Source organism: Culex pipiens, chromosome 3 (genome assembly GCF_016801865.2).
Source record: "Culex pipiens pallens isolate TS chromosome 3, TS_CPP_V2, whole genome shotgun sequence".
NCBI classification, from domain to species: domain Eukaryota; kingdom Metazoa; phylum Arthropoda; class Insecta; order Diptera; family Culicidae; genus Culex; species Culex pipiens.
In genome coordinates this window covers 35,521,261-35,547,480 of record NC_068939.1, presented here as the reverse complement: position 1 = coordinate 35,547,480, position 26,220 = coordinate 35,521,261, and the positions used below count along the sequence as shown (strand labels likewise).

Below are 26,220 nucleotides of genomic sequence, written 5' to 3'. Positions count from 1 at the left end.
CCCAAAATTTGATCGGACACTGAACAATAAATTAAATCAATTTAATTTATGGAAAAAATTGGTCAACTACAGTAAACAATAATTATAAGCGACTTGTTACGAACATCAATTTATCAATGCTTCAGCATAATGTAAGGAAAATTGATATAATCGAACGGTGTATAATTTTAAATACTTATATTTTATCAAAACTATGGTACGTTGCACAACTGTTTTCACCGGCAAATTCTCATCTGGCTCAAATAAAATCAGCGTGTGGCAAGTTCATTTGGAAAGGATACATTTTCAAATTGGATAGAAAACATTTTTATCTAGACTTTGTCAAAGGAGGTCTCCGGCTTGTTGATCCGGAAGCAAAATCTAAGGCATTATTCCTAAAAAATATGTTTTGTAATTTTAATGTTCATGGCATTCCAACAGATGAAAGTTATTTGGTAGATTTAGTTTCACAACAAAAACTTACACGTAATGCAAGAGAATGGTTAAATGAAGGGAAGGTGGTGGTAGAAAATTTTGATATCAATACTGTTAAACTGTTTTATAACTATTGTGTTTCACTAGATAGTAAATCTCCAGGTGTCGAAGGCAAAGTAAGTTTAAAGTGGGAATTAATCTGGAAAAATTGTAGCGCAAATTTTCTCGAAATGAAAGACCGTGCAAAGATGTATGATTTTGTAAATGATTTGATACCTAACAAAGAGAAACTAATAAGCTACAATATTGGCAATCTGACTTCAAGTGTATGCGACAAGTGTGGTGGAATTGACTCTAACGCACACAGAATAAAAGAATGCCCGAAAGCAAAGGAAGTGTGGGAGTGGAGCAGTCGTATTGTCCAAAATCGCTATAAATTGAACGTTATTGATTTAGAGGATATTCTTCAATTGGAACTCGATGAAAAAAGCATTTCAGAAAAGGCAGCTTTATGGCTTGCAGTAAAAACTATTAGTTACAACTTGAGAGTATCAGAACCATCACTATTCGTGTTGAAAAAAGAAATATGAGAGCATAGGTGGAATGAGCGTAAAAACGCTAGGTTTTGTTTCGGAAGCTTATTGAACATTTGTTAAGCGCAGGGAAAGTTTTGTTACACGAATTATGTCTAAATAAACAAACCATGAAAACTGAAAAAAGGTCTTAAATTGATTTTATTGTTGTTTAATTATTGCTTTTTGAGCGATGTCACTTAGAAGACAAGAATTATAAACGTTGAGTATTTAATCGCTAAAATAAAAGTGTCAACTTCAAATCGATCAACGCTTATTTTTAGTAAATTTATCATTCCCATCGAGGTGAGATAATCTCCCAAATTCACCCCACAAAACTTATCAATCACGCACCGGTCGTGTGTGCTCGCCATTATCACCTTATTCGATCAATTTTCCCAAGTAATTAGCGAATCAATTTCACATGCGTCCCACTCTGGTGTGATCCATTTGTGTATCACTTATTTGACTCGCTACAAACAAAAGAGGCCATATATGGTTGTCGTTCGAAGAGAGCGAGAAAATTTTCCTACATATTTGATTTTCTCAAAAAGATTCAGGTGAATTTGGTAGTGTATTTGTGTTACCATTCTGTGCTAGTATAAAAATATTATGAAATACGTTCAGTTGTAATTTTTTGACAATGAAGTAACGTGCATTTTCACTTTGCTCTCAACTGAAAGATATTGTATTAACGTGTATTAGTAGTGTTTAGTTGCAATTAAAGCCGGCAACAGCTGTTTCTCGTCCACCCTGGAGAGTCTAACATATAATTATATACAGATTCAGATCTGAGAACCCAACTGTCGCTGCTACTAATACTTGCAAAAAAAATCTCAATATAAAACAATGAGATAAAGTGGGCTCGATGACATCATGTCGCGAATCGTGGTTTGTTCGCAGATGATGATGGATGGATTTTTATTTATACCTTAAATTTAAACAGCTTGGTGGCCCAAAACTTGACCCAAAGTGTTAATTTATTTTCATTTGCGGCAGGTCGGAAATTGCCCGAACCTTCACACTTTACGATTAGGGAGCAAATATTTCGCCTGTCCATTAGCGTGTTTCATAATTTTAATCGATGTAGAATTCATACAATAAGTAAACAGCATTTTCGAACTGCAAACAAACTATCCCCCCGCTGCTAAAAGCAAAATTCCACACAACACGTGTAAATAAACCCTAAATATCAATCACCGGTGCCACCAGCGATTGCGATATAAATCATACCTCCTCATACAATGTATTTGTTTGCAGAAGCAACAGTCGGCGATTCATAATTTTACCAACTCCAACAGAAAATTGTACACGATCTGCTACCGCTCGGTGCATCTGCTTTGACGTGAATAATTAGTAGTTATTACTAGCTTAGCTCAAACGGGAGTAGCAGCGTTTAATTAGCATTAATCGAGGAGGGAAGTGTGATGATCTTGGCGATGTTTCAACGTTGGAACATGGTTTGCGAATAGACTCTGTCGTTTTTTGCTACATTCTTGAGATGATTCGAGCCTTTGTTTGATTTAGTTAAATCGTAGCTCATTACCTAACTTTCTTACATGAAACGTCTATTAGCATTAGTAGTTTGAACCTGTAAATCAATCCAGTCTATATGTTTAACCCAATTAGCTTAAACCTCAAAAGCGAGTACATCACCATAAAACCGTAGTAAAATTTTGCGATAAATCTGGGTGGAAATGCATCGCCAATTTTACGACCTGCACGAGCCATTCCCATATAACTGTCAGTGTAAACAGCCAGCGCGGCGCGGGTGGGGTTGGGAAACTCTTCCTCATTCCTGCATTTGCTGGCATGTGCAAGCGTCGACGTATTCAGGAATTGTTTGCGAAAAATTACCATTACCCCCGTTGCCAGACACTGCCCTCCGGGGGTGGGTAGGAAAATGGCGCGATTATTTAATGATCTTGTCTGACGGTGTTTACTGCATACATTGTTTGATGATTTATAGTGGTTGTACGATTATGATTCACATTTTGGGGGCCGTCCAGCTGTTTTGGAAGGTATTTTTATTTTGAAAATGTGTTTTATTCGTTTTTAGAAAAAATGCTTGAGTGTATCTGAGATTATCCAAAGTCCTTCCAGAAATTTCACTTTAGAAAATCGATTTGAGATTTTGTTGGTCCAATGTTGCGTAAAAGGTCATCCATTAATTACGTGGATACTTTAGAGTGATTTGGTGACAGCCGATTTTGAGCTAAATCGGTTAAGGTTTAAGGGTCGCTATTGATCGAAGAAGTTTGTATGGGAAAATTTAAAAAAAAATTATGGGAGAAGCAAAGGGGAGAGATTGAATTTGTTTGTAGGATGTTTGAACTGCACCTCGTTTTTTTTTTATATATTTTCAATACAAAACCTCAAAGAAGTAAATGGCTGTCGATCTTCTCGATATTAATCTTGCTCCAGCTGTCAATAAATTTTTCACTCCCATGTTTAAAAGTATGCATAAACCTTCGAAAAATAGTTTTGAAAACCCTTCAGCCTTTCAAAGAACTACTTTTGTTCGAAAGAATGCAAAAATAATGAAATTATCATCGAAAATCAATTTATTTTCAAGGAAATGGGATATTTTTTAAATCCAATTTATAAAAAATAAGGTCATGTTGAAAATAATTCAAAACCCAACAAAAAACTTCCAAAAATAAATAAAATCATCTTGAAAATAGTGAAAAAGTCATGTTAAAAAAATGCATACAACTATTTTTGCCTTCCTCACCTCAATGAGGAAAGGTTATAAAATCACTCGAAAAATTAACTTCCTTATTCGACCTCGTAGACGCACCTTCGCGTATACCTATCGACTCAGAATAACATTCTGAACAAATGTATGTGCGTGTGTATGTCTGTAAGTCCGTGCACCGAAAAATGTGCACACGATTATCTCCGGACTGGCTTAACCGATTTTGACCGTTTAGGTCTCATTCGATTCGTCTTGGGGTCTCACAAGACCCTAGTTAATATTATGAAGTTTAGAAAAGTACTTCAAAAGTTATGCTAAAAAAACGATTTTAACTAAACTTCGGAAGATTGTAAAAAGGGTGGTTTATGTAAGAATGTCATGCTTTATATTATTAGAAAGGTATTAGAAAGACATTTCCAACTCGTTGAAAAGATTGGAGAACTGACAACCCCATCAAAAGTTATGAGTACTTGAGTGTTAGTTATACACAGGCCGGATCTCAAATATTTTGATGAAAACGTTGTCCGGATCTATCATGCAACCCATCGTTGGATAGGTAATCAAAAGACCTTTCCAACGCGTCCAAGAGATTGAAGATCTGACAATCCTATCAAAAGTTATGAGCATGGATGAAAATCGGACAACCCTATCAAGAGTATATTAATTTGAGGAAGGCACCAACCACCTTAAGGTGGATTAGGCAAGGTTTTTTGTTAGAAACCAATTCTTTTTTAAAGCATTGGTCATGTTGAAAAAGAATTCAAAAACTACAGTTTAGTCAAATGAACTGTTTGTGTTTAGAAAAATGAAAAAAACTCCCATAATTAATAAAGTCATCTTCAAAATATTCCAAAGCACTGGACTAAAGTTTTTTTGTTTAAAGAAATTATTATATTTTCAAAAACTGGTCATATTGAAAAGAATGAAAAAACTCTCAGAAATGAATAAAATCATCTAATAAATAGCCCAAAGAACTAGTTATGATGGAAAAAATGTAAAAACTCACTCAAAAATGTTTTACTATTTTTATAACTACTAGGTATTTTTTTTTCTCAATTCGTTTTCTGTAATTTTTTTCATTCGGCGAAACTTATTTTTTGCTTATTACTTTAACCTTAGCTAAATAAAATAACGATTTTTTGTTTTATTTAATGGCTTTTGTATATTAATCTAATTTTTTTAAGGTATTTTTTTACGAATTTTATTTAAATTAGAATCTAAATACTTGTTTTTACATCGACCATAAATCAACATTTACATTTTTGAACAATAACAGATATTCACTTTACAGTTTGACAAGTCATGCAAATGTGAAGTCAAATTTGATGGTTGAAAATTCTCTCTTTTTTGAGTAATTTTACCAGTTTCTGCGTCAGGAAAAGTGTAATTTTACAACAGGAGATGGTGAAATGATCATCAGTTTTTGTTGAATTTCACTGTTTTTCACATAATATTTGTTGTTATTTACACAAAAAACAGGGAATATTTATTTTATACAATTTTACTTTTTTTTACTGTGTATAAAATGTATCTCTTTGGTTATACCTTGCATAGAAAAAAATCTCTTTTTATATTTAAATTAAAACAATAAAAAAAGTATTTTGGATCACTTGAAGATTCTAAAAACTCAACAAATTGAAGGATTACTGTACATCTGACAAAAGACACTTCACTCTTCATTGCTTACCAGACCTTACAGTGATAAATGTGTCTAGATGCTTTGACAAACGCTAAACCTCCTGCACGTGCAAGTTTTGTGCCGATTTTGACACGAGTCGATGAGTCACCAAGCGTCTCCGCAATCCGGAAGCAAACCGCGAGTGGCATTTTAAGTGTTTAAATGTGCGCCAATTTCGAACTCGGACTAAACATAGCCATTTACAGCTGGCTTCAGTCAAACCTAATAATATTTTCTCAAAACAACACGCATGATTTATATGCTGCTGCTCATTGGAAATCTTTCGAGAAATTGATATAATTCTCAAGCGGATCTCGAGCGAGAACTGTTTATGGAGTGGACCTCGTCTGAGCGCGCGCGATCTCGCCCCACAATCTTTGCGACCCATAATTTATGGCATTTAGTTTTAGAGTGTAGCGAGAGCCCCCGTTAGCAGGGAATGGCGCGAGTTCGAGCGAGCTCAGAATTATTATTTATCGCTTTGTTTTGATTTCACGGTGCTGCCGAGCTGTGAATGGCTGGAGAGTTGTGTGTGTTTTTAAAAATATACACAGAATTTGGTTTTATTTTTTTTACGTTTGAGATCGTGTCACTTCCGTTTGGCGCGCGGTGGTGACGAGTTTTATGGGCTTTTAACTATTGAATATTTTTAAAATGTACGGTGTGTGAGGCGAAGACACAGCAATAAATGATGCGTTACTAACAAACAACACTTTTCGTGAAAAAATTAGGAGCTCCTTATTTTTTGCTTGAGTATTCTACGAAAACACATCGACAGCTGGAAGATATTAAATTGTCAATAAAAAAATGGGGTCAGTCGACGGTAACAACTTTTTTTTTGGTTAGATTTAGGCCTTTGAGTAAACAGTAAACACAACCACACGACTGGATGTGCTTGTATCGTTTATGTCAACAGATGAGAAATGTTAATCGTTTTCGCACGAGATGTGTTTTTCTTTGACAATCGTTCTTGTTAGAGGTAGTTTCGAATACATTTTGATAGAAACGAATACTTGATAAAAAGCCAAGAATTCATTATCAAATTTTAGTCACGATAAATTTAATTGATTGATTGTCAAAAATCTTTTTTTTCCCAAAGTATTTTGTTTACAAAACCAAAGGCAACATGTGGTAAATGTTCAAAGCAACGGCGCCAGGACTTATCTCGCAAAGCCTCTGTTCTACATAAAGTAAAATTCCAAAAAAAAAGAGTAAACATTCTTATTTGATGCTCACTAAGCAGAGTGCGAGGAAGTATCGCTCAAGCCGGACCATTTTCAACCAAACCCCGCTCACATCTGGCCTGACGAGGTGCACACCTTAAGCGAAAAAGTGCCGAAAGAGATCATTCTAAATTTAAAGTGTTGATTTTACTTTGCTTTTTTTTCCTCGCACCGTGCGCGAGTTCAATTTAGTGTGCACGAATGCCCGAAAAACACACCTCTACTTTGAATCGCCTACTGCGCGATGCCTAGGTCAGGGAAGAGGGTGAACAACGCCGAGGGAGTGGTCTGTCATCGCACCCCAGCCATGCTGGCTGATGTGACAGCAGTCGACAGGCAGTTGCTAATGGGTCTTATTTTTGGCAATTGTTATCTCTTTGTTTACTCGAGGTTGATTTGGAAGGGTAAGATGGAGTGGAACGGCGTAATTAACTGATAAACTTATCAATAAATTTATTTGTAGTAAAATTTTATTATTAAAAAAAGAGAAATTGATTAATTGATTAAGATTGTATTGAGATCCAAAATAATTTACATTGGAATTAAATTCAAATTAGTCCAATGTCTAAATTTATTTATCTTTAAAAAAATATTTGTCATTTTAAAGGATTACTTAAGTACGCAAAATATCTGCGCAATTCAACCACTTTTTTCCGCTGTTGATTTGTTTTCGCGAAACTAGAGAAGATCGGCTGTTGTTGTTCGTTTCGGTGAAAGAATTCTGGTTTCCTTTCACTTGTTTTGCTTTATTTACTCAGTTTGTTTTCTTCTTTTGCACTCTTCGATACCAAATGAGTTTTTTGGCTTCTTGCCACCCCGTCAGATGTTGGCAGCAAGTGTAAACACAGTTGAGCGCGCGAGTGCACGTTTGTGGGGTGTTGAGGAGAATCACTCCGATGAACTGAAGATAAGGGTGATGACTTTTAATCACGTATCAAATAATTTCAGATTTGTCGCTTTCGTTCCAAACCATGATTACAAATTTTCTGAGAATTTTGTACTACTGAAAATGCCAATAAATCTGCAGATATTTTTGAATTCTCTTTCAATAACACTTAAAACTGTTTTTTTTTGGAAACTAATTTCAACGGTTTTTAGTTTAAAATTGCCCAAAGAATCCGATAATGATTTTCTTTGAGATAAACATGACACTTTGAGAGTATTTAAATACTCTTATTTACCAATATATTTAAAAAAAAAGTGAAATACATGATAACAGTGTTGATACAACTAGAAGTTTTTATTATTTGACATGACTGCTTGCCAAAACCAGAAAGCTTTAAAATAATCAGTCGTTGCGAACTCTGGTTGGAAAAACATCTAAAAATAATATCCAATTCACAAAGGCGAGTTTTAACATGTTAAGGCTAGTATGCAGATCGGAAGGAAAGGTGTCAAGAAACAGCTTTACGAATAGCAGAACAAAGGAGAGGGAGCGATTTCTTGGGGCTTTTCTTCACCCTCTCTGGCTTGCTTGCGCTGCCGCTGCTGCCAATTGGTTTTTTTCTTGACCGGTTCCTTCCGATGTGCGTATACCGCTTTAACGACAAAACATGTTTTAATAACTGTCAAAATATTGTTGAGGGAGCGTTCTTTTATTACGTAACGCAAAACTTTTTATTTTGATTAATATTCAACCTTCCGAAATTACAGCTTCAAAATTAACACCTTTTTTACTCTGTGTATGGTGGATTAGTATGTCAAACTGGATCAAAAAACTTTTTCATCTGCAATTTACCTTTCAAAAAAAAAACATCGATTTAAAGCGTTTTTTAGTTTAGTTTGGCATGTTTAACAACCCTACAATGCTTAATTTCTTGAGCTGTTTTCAAAATGAAAAAATAGAAAAAAATTGTGTAAATTTGGAAGGTGTAATTTTGGAAGGTTGAATATTACCTCTTTTATGATGTAAATTTACTTCAATTTACACTAAAAAAGTGACATTACACCAGAAAAGTGGTTAAATTAAACATTTCCAGAGGTAAAATTACACATTTTTTCTGACATAAAAGATGTACCCTTTCCCAGATGTAATATTACCATGATGTTTTTTTTTTACTAGGGGAAATATACCCTTTCTAATCAAACACCTATCTTCGTCATATGGAGAGTTTGATGCTCGATTAAAGCTCCAAAAATACTATTTAGGCTATAAACTTACCAGCAACAGCACCGCCTCGAGTAAGCACGCAAATTTATGCCATTTACTGGCCAAAAAGATAATTTCTATTTTGCGAGACCATTCCTCATCATTTTGGTGGCACACACATCCACACGCAAGATGAGAGGTTAGCTGCTTAACGAAAGTCGCCATCAATATCTTTTCACTTGCGCTAACGATTTCAAAGCGCTTAAGATATAAAATTGCTTCCAACTACCGGCAACATCTTCTTTTGCACATTAGTTAGTCACTCATTTGAAAAATAATCCCGAAACATGTAAATAATTAGCAAGCGCCATCAAAAAAACAAACGCGCTAAGTCTTTTGACGTTTCAATTTTGACTACCCATTCCAATCGAAGGCTGAAGAAAACCGAGCGAGAAGCGAAGGCAAATAAAGAACAAAGGGTGGCCACCAACACCACCAACATGCTGGTGCAGCGCCTGTTGGAGTGAGCAAGTGCTGCCAGGAAATTTTCTCTGTAAATGCTACTTTTCGTGAGTGTTCGCTTAAAATTTCATCAATTTTGGCAGCACTAAGCAGACCCAAAAGAGCGCTGGAAGAAAAAAAGAACTAAGCTGAAAATAGAAAAATGGGCGTGGCCCAATGCACTCGACTGATTAGAATGCATTTTTGAAATATTTTTTTAAATGCTTGTAAAAGGAATAGCATAACTTTTAATAAAATTGAAAATAAACAGAAATGTTCACAAAAAGTTGCTCTACTCGTTGGTGTACTTGGTTTTAGTGAATTTCAAGGAACAATCCAGATTATCCAGCATCATTCAAACACGACCGCTTATTAGGCTTAAAATGGGCATATTTCCCCTATGTAGCCTATGCTATTAGTTAACTATCTAAATAAGGAAAAATAAAAGAAAACTGTACTAGCTTTTATAATTCATCGTTTGTTTGGATGTGGAGTGAAACGATGATCTTACGTCGCACGGAGAAAAATGAGTTCACAAAAACGTGAACAAGCGTTCATGAAATCTGAATCGAGAATAAAATTTTCCTCCCCGAATGGAAAAGATGTCGATTAGGACTGAAAGTGTCAGAAGAAAGCTGAAAAAGAAAAGGGCTTAAAACTAAAAAAAACCAAAAGCTGTCAAGTTATTAACAAAAACAAAAGTAAGAAAAAACTAAGTAGAGGTGAAGGTAAAATGCATCAGCTCAATTTGAGGCACCATCCGTCTCCACCAAGTACAAACGAAAAAAAAATGCATTAAGCTCCACCAAACACTTGCTTTGCCACATTGTCACTAAACTGTGTGCTAATGCCAGCTGTAAGTGAAAGGTTAAGGTGATTTATTGGCGCACTTGGCATTCGTCACAGCTGCTACTGCTGCTGGGGGTCGTGCATAAACCACGTGGTCTCCTTAGGGGGGGGGAGGGGGTCCGAAATCCGACCGAAAAAAACCATGAAAAGCCATGGGGGGGAGGGGGGGGGGTCGACGGCTGACCACGTGGCCTTTAAAAAAAGTCTTTTATTAAAAAAAAACAAAAAATACGCGCTTTGAATTTACTTACATGCATACATTTTTTGTACCATACAATTATTGTGTTTAAAATTATTACTTATATTTCAATGTCATTATATTTTCCAATTCAATATTGAATTATATATTTCGGCAGATTCATATCAATATTTTGAGCCTGTTATTGAATGTACACTTTTTAATACTCATGTAACTACGTCTTGCAAAAGTTTAAAAGCTGTTAAAAAATAAAGTGACAGTATCCAAAGTTAATATACCCTAAAAAAATGCGTACCAAAATGCAAACACAATTTCATTTTTTTGTTGATGGTATCAAGTAACTAAAAATGTGCTTGCAAATTTGCATTGAAAGTAGACGTAGTCTTCGATAGTTCTATTTTGGAACAACTTAAAAAATAAATATTGCTGACAATTTTATAAGATTTTCGTAACAAGGCAAAAAACTAAATATGTATTATAAATGAAGTGTCTTAAAATGATTCTCTGCGAAAAAAATTTTTTTTTTCAAAGTCTCAGATCTTAGCTAATTACCGTAGCTGGTCCTATAAGTGATCGAAGAATCTTAATCGAAAGATTTCCTTTTGACACTTAAAACAAACTCAAGATATCTTGTATCTCCTCTCTCATGCAATATTACATGCATGCAATAGTACAAAGAAACTAAAAACCCCAATTTCAGGATTATCGCGCAAAATTTCAGTTTCACTACCTCATTTGCAAGTGAAACGTCTAACATTAAAAAATAACCAGTAACGAAAAAACGAACGACACATATTTTAAGATTCACCAAAAAATTTAATGAATACCTTATTCCTTATTTCATGGGTTACACAATTCGGAATGTTATATTTCATAACATTTCATAAAATACACGTTTACTATCCATCGTCAAAGTTGTAGGTATTTTTTTTGTTTTTTTTTTTTTATGTTAATAGGGACCATCTCTTGAGCCAAAGAGAAACATGGGCAAACATTTTAGATTTTTAGAGAAAAAAAACGAGCTTCAAGCAAACATTGTTTTTGTTTCTCAATTAATTTAAAGATTAAAAAAATAGGGCCCAAAGGTGCCCTTTCCTGAAAATATTAGTTTTTCTTTAAGCTGAGAAAATATACTATACCCTCAACTTCATATTTGAGATAAAACCACTCAAATATATAGACACATCAAAATAATTTAAGTTTTAAAGAGTCACTTAAATTTTAAATGCCGATATCAATTTGTGAAATAAATTTCAATACAATGCCGTTAAAGATCAACATAAATAAAACTCCTTAAAAATGATGGAACGGTATTTTCAACTCGCTGGTTCTCGGGCATAACTCAACCAACCGGGACATTTTTTTTGAGTGAATTATAAGGATGTCTAGAGGATCCTTAAACTTTGCAGAACTCGATTTGATAAAATCTGTAATTTATGCGATCAAAAACGTCGTTCCAACTTTTGTTTGCTCTAGTAAAAATAATCGCCCGAAAATCCGCGGAGACAAGCCTGAAAACCTGTGAGTTGAAGTTACCGTTCCAACGTTTTAGGGAGGCTTTGGCATCCGTGTATATTGGACATGCGTTGGGCGTCCCAGTGGTAATAATTTCAAAGATATTGAAAAGATTGAAAAATCAACTTATTTAATTTTTTTTTGTATTTATTTTGAGGTAATATCTCAGCAACCAAAAGTTGGATAAAAAATCATAAATCGTAGATAACTGTCTATTTAAACAACTGAAAAAATGTAAAATAAATTCCAAATTTTAGCTCGATCTTTTTTAAATTTATCAAAACACGTAGTCGATAGCAAAATCAATTTAAAGTAAGAGTAAGACTTAAATAATTTGGATGTCCATGACTAAAAGAATGATTTTTAGCGCGTTGTCTACAACTTTTCCAAAGACACGAAATCGATTTTCGAGCAATTCTATACAAAATCGGTCTTTATTCTAAAATTATTATTTTTGATTTTTTTAATCCGTCTGAAACCTTTTTTGGTGCCCAAGCCATTTTGCATCATTAGTTTGTCCATATAGTTTTCCATACAAATTTGGCAGCAATGAAAATTAAAAAATCTGTATCTTTTGAAGAAATTTTTGGTCGATTTGGTGTCTTCGGCAAAGTTGTTGGTATGGATAAGGACTACACTTAAAAAAATGATAAATGGTAATTTACTTTGCTGATTTTTAATTTCACTTTTTGTCACTAAAACATGATTTGCAAAAACAAACACTATTTTTATTTTTTTTATTTTGCCGACTTTTCAGAAATTTCCAGAACAGGCAAAAAATCGTTGCTTGAGTCATGAATTTTTGAATCAATACTGATTAAAAAAAATCGAAATATTGACCGCAACTTAATTTCAATTTTATTTTTCGATGTAAAATCGAATTTGCAATCTAAAAGTACACTAGTGAAATTTTCATAAAGTGCACCGTTTTCAAGTTATAGCTATTTTTAGGTAACTTTTTTTAAAAATAGTTGCAGTTATTAATTTTAAAAAATTAGTGCCCATGTTTGCCCAATTTTGAAAAAAAATATTTTTGAAATGCTGAGAAAATTCTTTGTTGCTTTGTTGCTGAGATATTGCCATGCAAAGATTTTTAAACAGAAAAATGGATGTTTACTACCCAAACAACCCATAATTTTCTTATGTCGATATCTCAGCAACTAATGGTGCGATTTTCAATGTTTATAAATAAAACTTTCGTGAAATTTTCCGATCTTTTCGAAATCAATATTTTCAAAAAAAAAATAAATTAAGACTAACATTTCAAAAGGTCGTAACATTGAATGTTTGTCCCTGTCTCTGATTCTTGTATGGAGAAAAAAATTACATTGCTCGACTTTTTTGGACAAACTGAATCATTGGAATCAATCATGCTTAATTAAAAAGAAAAGTTGCTTTAGTTTGGATTTTTATGAATGTTTGGAATAAAATAAATATTAACTAGGAGCTTTCATAACTAGATATTTTCCTCAAAATAAAATGAAAATATTTTTTCCTGAAACAAAACTTTTCTATTTAATTAATTTCGATTTTAAGAAAATATTTAAAAGCGCATTCAAATTAAATCATGAATGCTGTTTATATATCAAAATAGCTTGAATTCTTAAAGCATATTTATTCTGGATGCAATTAATTGCACTGCAATTCCATAATTTTGAATACATATGTTTTACTAAGTTGCTTGTTTTGTTGATAGTATTTTTTACTTTCTGTACTGTCAATAAATTGTCATACTGTTATTATTTACCTTAAACTTTGTGATATCATACTTTTTTCACACTTTTAAGTGAATTTCTGTTTTTTTTTTTTAATATCTATTATTAAATTGATTTTAATGGTGTTACAGCACCTACACAAATTAAAATGTTTTCTATTTGACCCAATGTCACCCCCTCTAAAGGGTGAGTTTGAGTTAATTTTAAAACGATTGGCATTTATGAACGGTGTGATTATACTAGCCATATTCTGGGAAAATGTTGGTAAATTCAGGAGCATTCCCCAACATTATTTATTTCGATAAAATTTGAAATGTTTTTATTGTGTTTAAATAACAACAGTAATTTCGTTTTTTGACCAAAAGTCACCACCACTGACGGTACATCATTTGTGGATAAACATTTTTGAAATCTATACTTATTTTGTTTTTTTTTTTTAAGATTTTTCACCTGGGAGGAAAAAGCCACGTGGCCATATAGGGGGGGGGGGTTGGCGTGAAACCACGAAAAACCATGAGGGGGGAGGGGGGGGTCAAAAATTCTCCAAAAAAAGGCCACGTGGTTTATGCACGACCCCCTGCAGCAAAATCACATTTTTCTTCTGATGCAACTCTCAGGGACAATTTCGAGGAGCATCAACCCCATGAAATCCGAAAGTGAATCACCATGCTGTAGCAGAGGTATAGGGTTGCACTGTACTATTTCTAGAGGTGCACCACGAGATCGTAATCGTAAAAGTCGTTATTTGAGTCGACGTTTCATTGATCAATTCGCGTGCGCACATGTAACTTGTTGACTACCAGAACTAACACTGCTGTCGCTAAGGACGTCATTCGAGAGTGATTTTAAACCGGCCGGCGATCCATCAAACATCATATGCCACTTTTTACATTTCTTTTCAACATTTAAAAATATAAATAAACTGAAATTCACTACATGTTGTACAAATGGTCCAATCAGCGTCATCGAAAAACTTGGCACCGAAATTAAATTGTTGTAAAAAAAAATTGCCATATGTTACCGGATCAGTGTCCTCACGCGAGTTTTGGCACGGAGAGAAAAACGTCATTCAGAACACTTAAAAGTGAGCTTCTTCCACAAACATTCCAATACGCGACCATCCTCGCAAGATTGCATCAGCTATTTAGTGTGGGAAAGTCGGTGGTAAACAAGAAGGTATTTCTCGCGAGGAGGAAGTCTTCGATATCAACATCTCAACAACCCGCGGTTGAGTGTATTTTTACGTGCACGCGCTGCCTTTTTTATTGTTCTACTTTTACGTCACGTTACGTGTAAGTTAACACGAGTGTTATTTATACACTTGATCTAGCTTGTTGTAGCAAAAGTGTTGATGATTTGAGAGAGTGTTGCGAATTTGATTTGTGCGACCAGAAATAGGCCGGTGTGAGCTAATTGGGAACCAGGAAGGGACGGAATTAGAATCGAATGATCATCTGTGGTCCTTGACCGGAATTCGAGTAATGTGATACTGAAAGAAGGGGGAAATTCGAAAAATGAATTGCACGATACGATACACGATACGCAGATACAAAAATACAAAAATACAAACATACAAACATACAAAAATACAAAAATACAAACATACAAAAATACAAAAATACAAAAATACAAAAATACAAAAATACAAAAATACAAAAATACAAAAATACAAAAATACAAAAATACAAAAATACAAAAATACAAAAATACAAAAATACAAAAATACAAAAATACAAAAATACAAAAATACAAAAATACAAAAATACAAAAATACAAAAATACAAAAATACAAAAATACAAAAATACAAAAATACAAAAATACAAAAATACAAAAATACAAAAATACAAAAATACAAAAATACAAAAATACAAAAATACAAAAATACAAAAATACAAAAATACAAAAATACAAAAATACAAAAATACAAAAATACAAAAATACAAAAATACAAAAATACAAAAATACAAAAATACAAAAATACAAAAATACAAAAATACAAAAATACAAAAATACAAAAATACAAAAATACAAAAATACAAAAATACAAAAATACAAAAATACAAAAATACAAAAATACAAAAATACAAAAATACAAAAATACAAAAATACAAAAATACAAAAATACAAAAATACAAAAATACAAAAATACAAAAATACAAAAATACAAAAATACAAAAATACAAAAATACAAAAATACAAAAATACAAAAATACAAAAATACAAAAATACAAAAATACAAAAATACAAAAATACAAAAATACAAAAATACAAAAATACAAAAATACAAAAATACAAAAATACAAAAATACAAAAATACAAAAATACAAAAATACAAAAATACAAAAATACAAAAATACAAAAATACAAAAATACAAAAATACAAAAATACAAAAATACAAAAATACAAAAATACAAAAATACAAAAATACAAAAATACAAAAATACAAAAATACAAAAATACACAAATACAAAAATACAAAAATACAAAAATACAAAAATACAAAAATACAAAAATACAAAAATACAAAAATACAAAAATACAAAAATACAAAAATATAAAAATACAAAAATACAAAAATACAAAAATACAAAAATACAAAAATACAAAAATACAAAAATACAAAAATACAAAAATACAAAAATACAAAAATACAAAAATACAAAAATACAAAAATACAAAAATACAAAAATACAAAAATACAAAAATACAAAAATACAAAAATACAAAAATACAAAAATACAAAAATACAAAAATACAAAAATACAAAAATACAAAAATACAAAAATACAAACATACAAAAATACAAAAATACAAAAATACAAAAATACAAAAATACAAAAATACAAAAATACAAAAATACAAAAATACAAAAATACAAAAATACAAAAATACAAAAATACAAAAAAAAACAAAAAAACAAAAATACAAAAATACAAAAATACAAAAATACAAAAATACAAAAATACAAAAATACAAAAATACAAAAATACAAAAATACAAAAATACAAAAATACAAAAATACAAAAATACAAAAATACAAAAATACAAAAATACAAAAATACAAAAATACAAAAATACAAAAATACAAAAATACAAAAATACAAAAATACAAAAATACAAAAATACAAAAATACAAAAATACAAAAATACAAAAATACAAAAATACGAAAATACAAAAATACAAAAATACAAAAATTGCAGAAAAATTGCAGAAAAATTACAGAAAAATTACAGAAAAATTACAGAAAAATTACAGAAAAATTACAGAAAAATTACAGAAAAATTACAGAAAAATTACAGAAAAATTACAGAAAAATTACAGAAAAATTACAGAAAAATTACAGAAAAATTAGAGAAAAATTACAGAAACAATACAGAAAGATTACAGAAAAATTACAGAAAAATTACAGAAAAATTACAGAAAAATTACAGAAAAATTACAGAAAAAATACTGAAAATTACAGAAAAATTACAGAAAAAATACAGAAAAATAACAGAAAAAATACAGAAAAATTACAGATGAAACAACAGAAAAATTGCAGAAAAATTTCAGAAAAAAATCAGAAATATTTCAGAAAAATTTCATAAAATTACAGAAAAATTACAGAAAAAATGCAGAATAAATACAGAAAAATTACAGAAAAATTACAGAGAAAATGCAGAAAAAATGCAGAAAAAATACAGAAAAATTTACAGAAAATTACAGAAAAATTACAGAAATTTTTTAGAAAAATTACAGAAAAATAACAGAAAAATAACAGAAAAATTACAAAAAATTACAGAAAAATTACACAAAAAATACAGAAAAATTACACAAAAAAAACAGACAAATTACAGACAAATTACAGATAATGACACTAAAAATCAACAAAAACAAATTAGTAGCCAGCTATTTGTATCGAAAAATTTTAGATGTAAATTCTTTCCGTGTCCAGTTGTCTCACTTCCTCATCGCTAACATTGCAATGCAAACGTGACTGATTTGTCCAAAACCATGCAACATCACCATCATTTTCATTCATGTCAGGTGTGCGCTCGCGCGCATAAAATTTGCATTCTCGCGTGCATTTCATTCACGGCAAAATTCATTAGGTGAGATTTGGTGGAAGCCGGTCGTTAAAATGTGGACAAATTAAAGTGGCGGTGTGGTGTGCACAGCTTCTGGACGTTTAACTTTTTATCTTGCTCAATTTTACGAGTCTGCAGAAAATTTAAATTCAACTGATTACGACGTTCTGCTGCTTTTTTTTTTTGTGCTGACGAGGTGTCCGAGACGACCTTAATTGGCGGTGACACGTTATAAGCTTGGAGCTACTGGTTTTGAGAGAGCTTTTTTTTTTTTTAATAAATCATCTTTTCGACTTGAGCTCAGGACTTTCGCGTTAATTTGCAACTCGCAACTCCAACTCTGATGGAGGGAGGGAGGAGGGATTATTGGGGTGGAATTCAGCACCCCGTGATGGTTGCTTCGCAGTGAAAGGTGAAATTCAGTGATCCTTCACGGCAAATTGCGACCGGTTGACGTCATGAGCCTGGTTGATAAGTTTGTGAAATTAACATGCCAGCGAACAAGAGTGGTCTTGCAAGATAAGCTGGTTTCTAGAACGTTTACTCCATCTATTTATATTTATATTGTTTGTGTATACTTTATGATTAAGTGCCATTTAAATGAGTGCTAATCACGCCAAGGCTCCAGGGGGATGATAGGCTATCTGTGGATTGGAACCGGTTATTTGCAACTCTTTTAAGGCCACCGCGGATCCTGATGCAAAGTTCGACAACCTGGTGCTGGCTAATCTCAGCTTTAAATAGAAGGATTGAACTCAATGAAAAGCTTAAGAATAAGTTTTACTATGTCTGTATAATTTCCGCCAACTCCAGAGAGCTTTGATGAAGACGCACGGTGTATCAACGTCCCCATGCACTATCAAGTTTGTAGCGATAATGATTACTTTTGTTGGTGTTCCGGGTCAATCCCGTCACCACATCTCCACATCTAGTTCAGCAGGCAAATAATCAACTCGTCAAACTTACAATGTTGCAAGTAGTAGTAGAGTAGTCATAGTGCATCGAGACCTTTTTAAAACGAGACTCTATTAATTTTTCCCCTTTCTCCCCTCTCTCTCTCCTCCGCAGTACGGGTCGAAGCACATGCCGATGGACGGCGCCGAACTGGACCATGTCACGAAGGTGATTGCGCACCATCCGCGCTACTTGGAGCACTACTTCAACACGCAGAACTTTGTGATGCACTGCGACGGGCCGCTGCCGTTCGAGTACCGGTCCTACATCGCGATTATGGTGAGTTTAGCTGAAAAATTGTTGTTTCTTTCATCCTAAGTTAGCAATGTGTTGAAATGGGTCATTAAAACAGAAGTTACAAAGTGTAATTAAAATGATCTACTAAACTTCTTCGCATTCCAGATTCGAGGGGAAGCATAAACTTTCAAGTAGAGGGTGACGAGCGGGAATTCCCGGGAAAAATTTCCCGGGAAATTGACCATTTTTGGACCTTTCGATTCCCGGGAAATTCGGTCGAGACTCCCGGGAAATTTTAAACTTATAAATATCGAAGCAAAATTATATAAACTTATCAGAAAAAACATTTGAACAATTCGAAATTGTTTAAAACAATGTTCAATGTTCAAGTTCGAATAAACCAATGCTCTCTTATCTTCATGTTTAGAAAGTGTAAATTTTAACTTGTCAATAATTCCAATAACTATAATTGAGAGAAGCCAAATAAATCTGGACCCTAAAATTTACCTTAAAATTTTTTAGCAGTTTCACCCCAGGAATGAAATCAAATGTTTTATTTTCAAATATTTTTTCAAGTAAAGTTCAATTTCCATATCTTCTCTCGAGCATAGCAATCCTCATAATTTAGTTTTTTTGTGAACATTTGGGTTTTCCTGATAACTGAACTATTTCTTCAATGAATATTTACAGTTGACCTTAAACATTACAAAAAAACAGTTTAATTTATTGTTGTGAGTCATTGTTTACCATATTGCCAAATTCCCGATATTGGAAAATCATATATAAGATATATTAGTTATTTTTTTACAAAAATCTAATAAAAATTTTGTGCAACCTTTGAAAAATCACTCAGTGCAATTTTAGATTCGTAAATATTTTAAACTACAATTTTGAGTCTTAAAAAGCTCAAGAAACGTTTTTGTATTTGCAAATTCAAAAAAAAAAAAAACAAACGGTTTTATATACAGGGTTGCCAGGTTGCCAAATAAATCTGGGAATGCCAGATTTTTCAAGTGTCTGCCAGAATAAAGATTCAACCTTCTCTGTGCCAGATATTGACAGATTTTGTCAGATTTTTAACTTTATTCTAATTTTGAACATTTTTTTTGATTAAAATGAACGAATATAATTGAAAATAGAATGTGCATTTCTTAAATAAAATGCAAATTCAACATTTTGGAGGCCATAAAATCAGTTATACCATCTAAATTCCTTAAACTTTTGAATAAATTTATATCCTCCTTCCCCTTCACCATTCAAATTTGTTAGATTTTCGTCTGCCAGATTTTTCCAGATTTTTAAAAGATACTTTGCCAGATTTTTCAAATTTTGACCTGGTAACCCTGTTTATATAGCTCCTCAAAACAATGAGGCTGCTAAAATTAACGTTTAATAGAATAATTATTAATTAATTGTAACTGAATTCACTGAAAAGAACAAATTTATATCTTTTCATTTTCAAATTTTGGTACTATTGGCATAGTAAAAAAAAAACTCCCGGGTCCCGGGAATTCCCGGGAAATGTCCAAATTCGACTCTCGATTCCCGGGAAATTGAAAATCTCGAGAATCGTCACCCTCTACTTTCTAGTTCCCGGAACACGTGCACTTTGATTATTTTCAATTCGAAATATTCAGACATAGCCAAAAGGTATACAAGTGCGACAAAACCTGCCTAAATATTTGTAAAAAAAAATAAAGTGAACGTATTTCTAGGGACCCCAAAGTTCATGTTTGCCCCCCGAAATGTGCTCTCGCAGTCATTTTTGTCACTTTTTGTAGGTCAGTGTTATCGGCCTTCTTTGTCCAGATATCCGGATTTAACCTGCCACACAATAAGGTTCCATCTGCCGATAATAATGGGGGTTTCCCATTCGCCACCATCCGTTTTTGTGTTTATCGATGGTCAGTGTTGAAGATAGTAATTATTGATTGAACAAATTGACATCTGTTCCGTTGTGCCACCCTCGTGAAAAGGGTCGGAATCTCGGAGGGGCAACACCTGAGGTTGTGACGTAATGCTAATGATAGAACGATTTTTTTTTTCATTTTGTTTTCATTGATGATTTGCTTTAAAAAAAAAATCTTCGCTTGACAATTATTGAAAATCTAGTTCGTTTCCGAGGATACTAGACGTCACCTGAAAAAGCAGCTTCTTAATTTTTTCAAGTTTAAGTTTTTATAGGGTTAAATTGTAGGAATATAATTATTTTTATGCATTTTTCTTTTGTGAAATTATCTCAGAAACACGAATATGATACAATTATCACCAGAAAAAGCGATCTAAGGGGTCCCCCGAGCAAAAATTTACAACCAAAAAGAAAAAGTGTCTATTTTCTGTATTAACTATAGGTATACATTATCCAAAGCGTTATCAGTCTCAGATGGTAGTCCCAGATGTCCCCTACAAGCACAATTTACAATTTTTGTTTATCAACAAGAGGTAAAGTTAGCATAGCATAGCATAGCATTGGTGTCTACCCGTAGTTGCTACTCTGTTATTGACCAGGACCTCCAAGAATTGCTCCGTGGACCACAGATGAAGAGTAGGAACCAATCATCACCACTTCGCAACTTTCAAATGTCCCTATCATGCTAGCCAATCACAGCGCCGGCCACGACCAGTGGTAAGACACGGGGGAAGTGGATAGGAATTTTAGTCCGATACTTGAGTGATGAAGACCGCTAAATCAGCTGCGTCTTCGACAAAGTATCACGTGAGGTTTGAGGGTGTTAGTAAGATGGGTGTGAAGCCAGGATTCACCGTGGTAAGTGATGCGGCCGGTCAAATCTAATTCTTAATCTTAATTCTTCGTATGTTCTTGGATTCATTTTGAAAGCTTTCCAATTCGGTTCACCAAGCTTTTTGTGGTGAATTCTGGTCGTGTTGAAAGTTCAATATTCGCCTAACAATTATGCAACCAGTGTCCTTGAATTCAATTTGCATTCAATATTGCATTTTCCTGTTCTTAGGTTCACACAGATTCCAATCAAGTTTCTTGGATTCTTATAGCATTCTTAATCCTTCTAGACAACTAAGCCTCGATGGTCTGGTGGTTAGCATTTTTGTCTGCTGACCCAAAGGACGGGGGATCGAACCCCGCCGCGAGCTAATGAATTTTTCGTTCAATATTCAAGTGTTCAGAATTATTCCTTCTTTCCAAAATTTCTCGATAGGGGTAGATGGGAATCGAACCCAGAACCTTCCGCTTACAAAGCGAACAGCGTAACCATTCAGCCACGCCTACCCCTGTTTATCAACAAGAGGTAAAGTTCATGAAAAACTAAAATAAAAATAAAGCCTAATTGCCCAGCTTAGAGTTATGATTGTATTTCATTTTGTCACATAGACTGAATATTTGGAAACAGATTCCAACTTGAGTTTGGCAATGGTTTTTTTTGGTAAATATTTTTAATTGTTTAACTAAATTCATTAGTAATTTCAAATATACTTTTTTCCAAATGTTGCCCTTGAACTTTGTGGGTGTTGTATGGGTGATTGTGGGTAAATTACCTTTATAGATAAAGCTTGACTTTCAGTTTTCAGAAAACTTAAATATCGAATAAAACCCAAAATTGAAAAAAAAGTTTACGTTTTGAAAACATGAAGAAAATATTAAGTTAACTTTAACTTTTTGCCATTTCCAATTGAAACGAAGTATCAAAAACTATACATTTGCCAATTAAAAAAAATATATGAAAGTTATAAGTATTGTTGAACTTTAAATTTTTTTTAGAGGACTAATCGTTTGTGTTTCTATTCATAAATAATGAATTTTTATTTTTGAAGTATTTTTTTTTATTTGTTGTTCAGTTTTTGAGTTTATAAAAATTGCCAAAGGTTGGATTTTTTAAAATTAACTTAGAGTTTTATTTAAATAATTCTAAAGATAAGAAATGCTATTATTTGAGCTTTCTGGAAAAGTCTGGAAAAAGTCGGGAATTTGAAAATGGGAATTGAGTGGTCCCCCTGAAAGGGGTATGCCTTCGTGGACTCGCTCTGAACCATTACAATTATTATTTTTAGTTTGACATAATAACCAATTTCTGAAAACAAAGAAAAGGTAAAACTTCAGGTTCAAGAAACTCAATTCTCAGATATGTTGAAATGTGTAGGCAGTATGCTAACTAAGTTATTAATTAAATAAATTTAACATTCACATTTTCAACATTCCACAATTCAAATTCGATCATAAACTTTAAAAAAAATGTGAATTCACTAAACACGGAATCACATGTAAAATTATTTCTTACGTATGATATTTTGCAAATTTGCTTTAAATTACATTAAAATGTGAATGTTTAATGACCTGCATAAGTTTAACATAATTAATCATGTAACATTCGGAATATTTTTTTTTTTTTTGATTCATCATAAACTGGGTACGATTTGTGAGACGCCACCACAAATATTAGTCTATTTGGTCTAGTCCTGAGATATCGTGGTGCCATGCTTTGGAGAAGAATAAAACGCATATTTTGGCTGATAATTGACAACTCAAAAAAAAACCCCCTGAGTCGATTGGTCAACCTCCTTGAATTTGGCTAAAATTTTAGCCTCTTGCAAAAAAAAAAAAAAAATACTGGTTTGGTTCTTTTATCCCACAAAAATATTTTATCAACATTTTTTTTTTTTGCAAATGTATCGCCGATTTTACTTATAGTTTTTCGTCACAAAAACCGACAATTATCCTCTCCCGTGCAACAGCTGTTCCACATTGCGTGGCACGTGTACGAGGTAAGTCACCTCGCCGGGGCAAACCTTTTATTTGCTCGCAAAAAATAGCAAACCCCCCTCCCCACCTGGCCTTATTTGCACTCACTCCCCCTCCTTAACAACAAAAGGCCGGCGTGGATGCCGGTTTAAAAATTGTCATTTTTATGTTGTTAACACATACACGGGGTGTGAGAGTGGAAATCTGCGCCGAGATACGAACAACAAACACGAGAGATAACACGAGCGCGAGCCATGTTTACCGATCGTCTGAAGAACCTTCTCCTCGATTATATTTTTTTTTCTCTGTTGTTTCCATGGCTGGCAACAAGTGGCCCAAGAGTGGACATCATCATTAAACCACAGCCTGCTGCTGGCTGCCACCCAAATGACACACAAACGCACAGACGGTAATAATGGGCGGTTAATAATAGAGATTCCAGACACGCAGCCGCGTGAAAAAGAAAGAAAGACTTGCTTTGCAATCTCTTCCACCGCCTGCTCCTCCGCCGTGCAAACAACAGTCCACTAATCGAAGGTTGGGGGAGTGTGAGTGACGTGACAAAGCGATGCACAGTGGTTCAAAAGGCTGTTTTGACGAACTTAATTGATTAGAGCAAAAAGTAAGCATTTTCGTGCTTTGACATGCTCTACAACTTTGTTCAGCGTTGTCATGGCCTACTTTTGGTGAAATTTGTTTTTCAAAACACTCATTACAGCAGGCTATGGAATTTCTAACTTTTGACAGTTAAGGGATAGAGCTTTGGTGTCTTCGGCAAAGTTGTAGGGCTGAAAATTTCCACAAACTTTGTCGAAGACGCCAAAGCTCTATCTATGCGTTGAATACCAGTTTTGGAACCTTTTTCATAAATCCCTGCCAAAAAACAGTTTTTTGACTAAAGCTATGTTAAACTTTGATTTTAGACGATTACAATGTTCAGAAGAGTTGTTAGTAATATCAAAACAAACAACTTTGTCGAAGATGCCAAATTGATAGGAGCTATATGTTATGAGTTATAGCAAGATTTCGTGATAATTTAGCTAGTTTTCGAGCTCGGTATACAAAGCCTCGGGCAAATTTGGGCAAAAACCCATACAATAGGCTTCAAGTATGACTATTCCACTACAAAATGTCGGGTGAATCATTCGTCCGAAGGTTTACGGTCATAGATTTCCGAGCATTTTAATTTATTTTATTTTTGATGACTATTTAAATGCATTTAGGACACTTTTAAGGCACATAAGCCATTTTTGCGATTTATTCGGACACACGAGGCGTGTAGGCCAGACTCTTGTGAAAATTTTGATGTATTGGAAGTCTATCTTTGGAACTTATTGGCTAATAAATAATATGAATGTTTGAAATAATTTATTGTCTTTGCAACACCAACGTTATGACGATGACTAGATGTCTAGATTCGCCGATAAGCTCTTTTGGAAGGGATTTTTTTTTCAGAGATATTCCCAAAAATACACTGGATAGCCTCAAAAATAGACTTCCAATACATCAAAATTTTCACAAGAGTCTGGCCTACACGCCTCGTGTGTCCGAATAAATCGCAAAAATGGCTTATGTGCCTTAAAAGTGTCCTAAATGCATTTAAATAGTCATCAAAAATAAAATAAATTAAAATGCTCGGAAATCTATGACCGTAAACCTTCGGACGAATGATTCACCCGACATTTTGTAGTGGAATAGTCATACTTGAAGCCTATTGTATGGGTTTTTGCCCAAATTTGCCCGAGGCTTTGTATACCGAGCTCGAAAACTAGCTAAATTATCACGAAATCTTGCTATAACTCATCACATATAGCTCCTTTCAATTTGGCGTCTTCGACAAAGTTGTTTGTTTTGATATTACTAACAACTCTTCTGAACATTGTAATCGTCTAAAATCAAAGTTTAACATAGTTTAAGTCAAAAAACTATTTTTTGGCAGGTATTTATGAAAAAGGTTCGAAAACTGGTATTCAACGCAAAGATAGAGCTTTGGCGTCTTCGACAAAGTTTGTGGAAATTTTCAGCCCTACAACTTTGCCGAAGACACCAAAGCTCTATCTCTTAACTGTCAAAAGTTAGAAATTCCATAGCCTGCTGTGATGAGTATTTTGAAAAACAAATTTCACCAAAAGTAGGCCATGACAACGCTGAACAAAGTTGTAGAACATGTCAAAGCACGAAAATGCTTACTTTTTGCTCTAATCAATTAAGTTCGTCAAAACAGCCTTTTGAACCACTGTGCGATGGCGATGCGCTTATCAGTAGCAACAGCTGGGCGTTTTATTTCTGTTATTGGGGCCCTTACAATCGTTGCAGTCCTAATTCAATCAATCGAATCATTCATCAAACAAGTTCTTTTTCTATGTTTTTACTTTTACGACACAATCTGAACAATTCTTTACAAAAACAGCCGATTTCATAAAAATTTTTTTTTTTTATAATAAGATATTATATTATTTTTATTTATTTATTTTTTTCATGTAAGCCTTCATTATCCACTTCAAATCTTTCGAATAAAAGCACAGTCCAAGCTCGATTATTCGATGTCTCGATTATCCGAAGTTCGATTATCCGAAAATTTTCTAGGAACTTTGGATAATCGAATCATGTAATTTTTTTTCGTTTTTCATAAAAAGGACTGTATTTTCAAAACTTCAAAATCAAGCCTTACATTTGCATATATCAAAATATATGTGAAAATGAGCGCAATTACATTTTTTCACCGACTTCGGTAGTTGAAAAATCGGTAAAGATTCGATCGGTAAACCATCTGTCAAAATGACTAAAATTTT

At 33.2% G+C, this 26,220-nt stretch overlaps 1 protein-coding gene across 1 annotated transcript in view; it reads left to right on the top strand.

Moving 5' to 3' along the window:
• The window catches only part of LOC120418856 (sestrin homolog), a 73,518-nt gene that overhangs the window by 39,159 nt on the left and 8,139 nt on the right, over positions 1–26,220 (top strand). Inside the window, exon 3 of the mRNA XM_039581383.2 lies at positions 18,592–18,756. Coding sequence (XP_039437317.1) covers positions 18,592–18,756 — 165 coding nt within the window. The remainder of the gene's footprint in view (positions 1–18,591; positions 18,757–26,220) is intronic.